The sequence below is a fragment of the Triticum dicoccoides genome, unplaced genomic scaffold (assembly GCF_002162155.2).
Source record: "Triticum dicoccoides isolate Atlit2015 ecotype Zavitan unplaced genomic scaffold, WEW_v2.0 scaffold140014, whole genome shotgun sequence".
Lineage (NCBI taxonomy): Eukaryota > Viridiplantae > Streptophyta > Magnoliopsida > Poales > Poaceae > Triticum > Triticum dicoccoides.
The window spans coordinates 1-3027 of record NW_021199258.1 but is presented as its reverse complement, the minus strand read 5'-3'; the positions used below and the strand labels follow the sequence as shown (position 1 = coordinate 3027).

At 53.9% G+C, this 3027-nt stretch overlaps 1 protein-coding gene across 1 annotated transcript; it reads right to left on the bottom strand.

Moving 5' to 3' along the window:
• Positions 1-11: 11 nt before the first annotated feature.
• LOC119343771 (disease resistance protein Pik-2-like) lies at positions 12-2339 on the bottom strand. The gene is made up of 3 exons (XM_037614557.1): positions 2164-2339; positions 1755-2048; positions 12-1670 (listed from the first exon to the last, which is right to left on the bottom strand). The coding sequence occupies exons 2-3, from the start codon at positions 1944-1946 to the stop codon at positions 1002-1004; spliced, it is 861 nt and encodes a 286-aa protein (XP_037470454.1). The 5' UTR covers positions 1947-2048; positions 2164-2339; the 3' UTR covers positions 12-1001.
• Positions 2340-3027: the final 688 nt, after the last annotated feature.

Sequence of the window (3027 nt, the reverse complement as noted above, 5' to 3'; positions counted from 1 at the left end):
GAGCGTCGGCGGTGAGAGGTCGAGAGGGGGAGAGGGTTTTGTGGCGATGGAGTGTGCGCTCACCGGCGAGGGAGGGCGGCTTTTATAGCCATGCGTTGGCGGTGAGAGGGCGGCCTACGTGTGTACGCGTGGCGGGATGTGCATCACGCACCTTCACTGTGCCGCCCGTGAGGCATCAATGGAAGGCTAACCGGTGCAGCAGCTTTGGCATTGATTCTTCGCGGAAAACCAAGGTGATGAGGACGATGAACGCGCCCGGTCGCTGAGGGCTCCGCCAGGCTTTCGCGCCAAAACTGTTTCCGCTGGAGATGCTCTTAGACAATAGCGCAAGGTCCATTATTTTTCATACCGGTGACGATCCAGATTGAAAATGAACACCTAAGAAAAATTAGATTGGAGACAGAAGAAATCATCTATAACCAAACATGCATGCCTCATCAAGACCTCACAGAAAAAAGCAGATTGCTCATCTTTATGTCAAGAGAGAGACGCCTTAGGATCGACCACATTCAAACACGTTGTAATTGTGTGAGCACTGTGGCCACCATCGGCGAGGGTGGTAAGGAGGATAAGCGGAAACACGAATGGGCTACCATGTGTTGAAATGAAGGGCCTAGACCTATTGGGGTTTTATAAGTCATGCTTATTGGGTTACGTGCGTGTGGTATTTTTTTTCTCCCGTTTCAACGCACGGGCTCTTTTGCTATTAAAGAGAAAAATATGGGCATGACAAGGACTGTTGGCTATATAAAAGTTTTTGTACATGTGCGTATTCGTTGATTTTGATGTGATCGATCCGTGGACGAATTCCAATAGTATCTTCTAGACGTGACATACACATCTAGTTGATGTCATCATCATTTTTTTAGAGATGCAAGTATATATACAAAGATTAAAGATATGCAAGTATACAAAGCATGAATTTTTGCTATCAGTATGTAGTATCCTATCGCTTGCAGTTGCAGCAAACAGTTAAATATTTAATTCAACATAATATATTCTTACCTCTTATCCCTCAAGAGTTCTGTGTACTTGCTGAGGAATTCGGTTCTGCCCCAGGTTTTGATTCCTCGGAGGGGATGGTCGTCAGAGATTTGCGCCGGCACAACCACAAGCTGCTTCAGCAGGGATTCCAGAAGGGACCATAGATCGTAGGTCTGGGATACAGCGACGAAAGCGCGGCACTGGATGTCGCGTAGCGCCGGGCTGTTGTAGACGGCGGTGGCGAGGGTGGTCTTGCCGAGGCCACCGGATCCGACGATTGACACCACCCGCCGGCGAGGTGCCGCGCCGTCTTCCAGCAGGCCGACCACGACTTTGGTCCAGCCGTCCATCCCGACGAGGCCTGACCCGCCGCCGGATGGAAGCCAGCGGCGCAGATTGTAGCTGGAAGGATCGAGCGAGCTGGGAGGATCACCTGCCGCTGCATCTTCTAGCCTGTACCTGATCCTCCGGTCGCTCACGCCCTTGGCACGAGACTGAAGCGTCCTGATCTCGGCGGCCAGCTTAGCCCGCAACCCCATCGTTCGCAGGAGGCTGATTATCCTGCCAAGGTAGCTCGCTAGTCCTCGATCGTCTCCGGGATGCTCGCCGAGATGACGGCAAAATTTGTCGATGCAGTCCTCCGCGTCGAACGCCACCTCCCTCACTTGTTTCATCCAGATCCTCGTCTACAGCAGCAGCACGGCAAGCGATTAACTCCGGAATTCATCAGGAGAGGTCATTTGTCATTCAAAAACTCGGACCATATTTACCTGCTGGCTGTGGTCGTCGCGGTCGGCCAGGTCGCGGAGGCAGCCGGTCATGCTCTCCAGTTCGTCCTTGAGCTCCTGGATCTGCCCACGTACGCCGCTGAGGAGCGCGTACTTGGTGGCAAGCACGTTTCCGAGCTTCCCTAATAGGATCCGCACGGCGCCCTGGGAGGCGCTCACCAGCGCGGCCTCCATCACTCAGTTTTTGAGGTCTTCCCGTCTAGGATCCGCGGCTTCTGGACACGGAGGCCGGAGTAGAGAGCAGAGAGAGTCAACCTGCCGCGAGCGAGGAAGTCGCTGCAGCACGGATCAAGGGCTGACATCTCAACGATCAAGACAAGAACTCGCTCGAACCAGCAAGGCACAAGCGCAAACATTTAAGATCAACCAGGGCCGGGAAGAGAAACCATACCTTTGTTGAGGAAATTAAAACCAGAATTCCTAGCTGGAGCAAGTGCTCAAGTTGCGCACTTTTGAGGTATTTCTAGAAGAACAGTTAGAATCGCTGTATTCATTCATCGAGAGGCGGAGGCCTTTATATACAGAAGAGGTACATCCGAGTGTAGCTAGCTGTTACAATGGAGTGGAGCTAATCTCCAGGAGGATCGTGCCCAGTCCTACGTGCAGGCAGGTGCGGGCGTGGTCGCGGTCACCTCACGTAGTGCCGGCGAGTGGGCGCGGCCGCGCGGGCCGGGTCTACTTCTGAGAGAGGAGATGGACGGAGGAAGACCAAGTAATAAGCGTGTGAAAGTTGAGAAATCGAGTAACTTCCTCTGTTTTCATTTTTCTTCCTGGGGGCTCAACAGGTGAAGCTAGCCGCCGCACCTTCGTGGACACAGCCTGCAGCAGCTAAAGAGCCTATCGGGAAAACTTGCGTGCCATGATACAAAATGGGCAGCGTCAGCCGCGGTCAGCCGGCCCAAACTTTCGGCCGGTCGCCTTAGAGTCGTCCGACCACAGCCCAGCTTATGCCAGGATCGCAGCTCCCCTCATCGCCTATCTTGTTATGCACCTCCCGCATCTCGGGCAGCCAACCCGTTCAAAGATCCACGGCTTATGCCACCGCTCGTAAGCACTGTCGCGCAACTCATCATCATGTCGGTTGCCGCTGTTGCTGGTTCCTTCCAGCTGCTACTGTCGCCGGTTGCAGCAGAAACTGGTTGCTGTCGCCGCCAACGCTGGTGGTAGCTGCTGCTGTCGCCGGTTGCAGCATTGGTTTGGCCGGCTGCAGCAAAAATTGCTGCCACCGCAACATGGCCGTCAACGGTGGTAGCAA

Bases quoted from the DNA above. Each gene is read 5' to 3' on its own strand.
- LOC119343771 (XM_037614557.1), bottom strand. From the start codon at position 1,946: ATGGAGGCCGCGCTGGTGAGCGCCTCCCAGGGCGCCGTGCGGATCCTA. The intron at 1,671-1,754 runs GTAAATATGGTC...CTGCTGCTGTAG, and splicing joins GCGACGACCACAGCCAGCAG to ACGAGGATCTGGATGAAACA.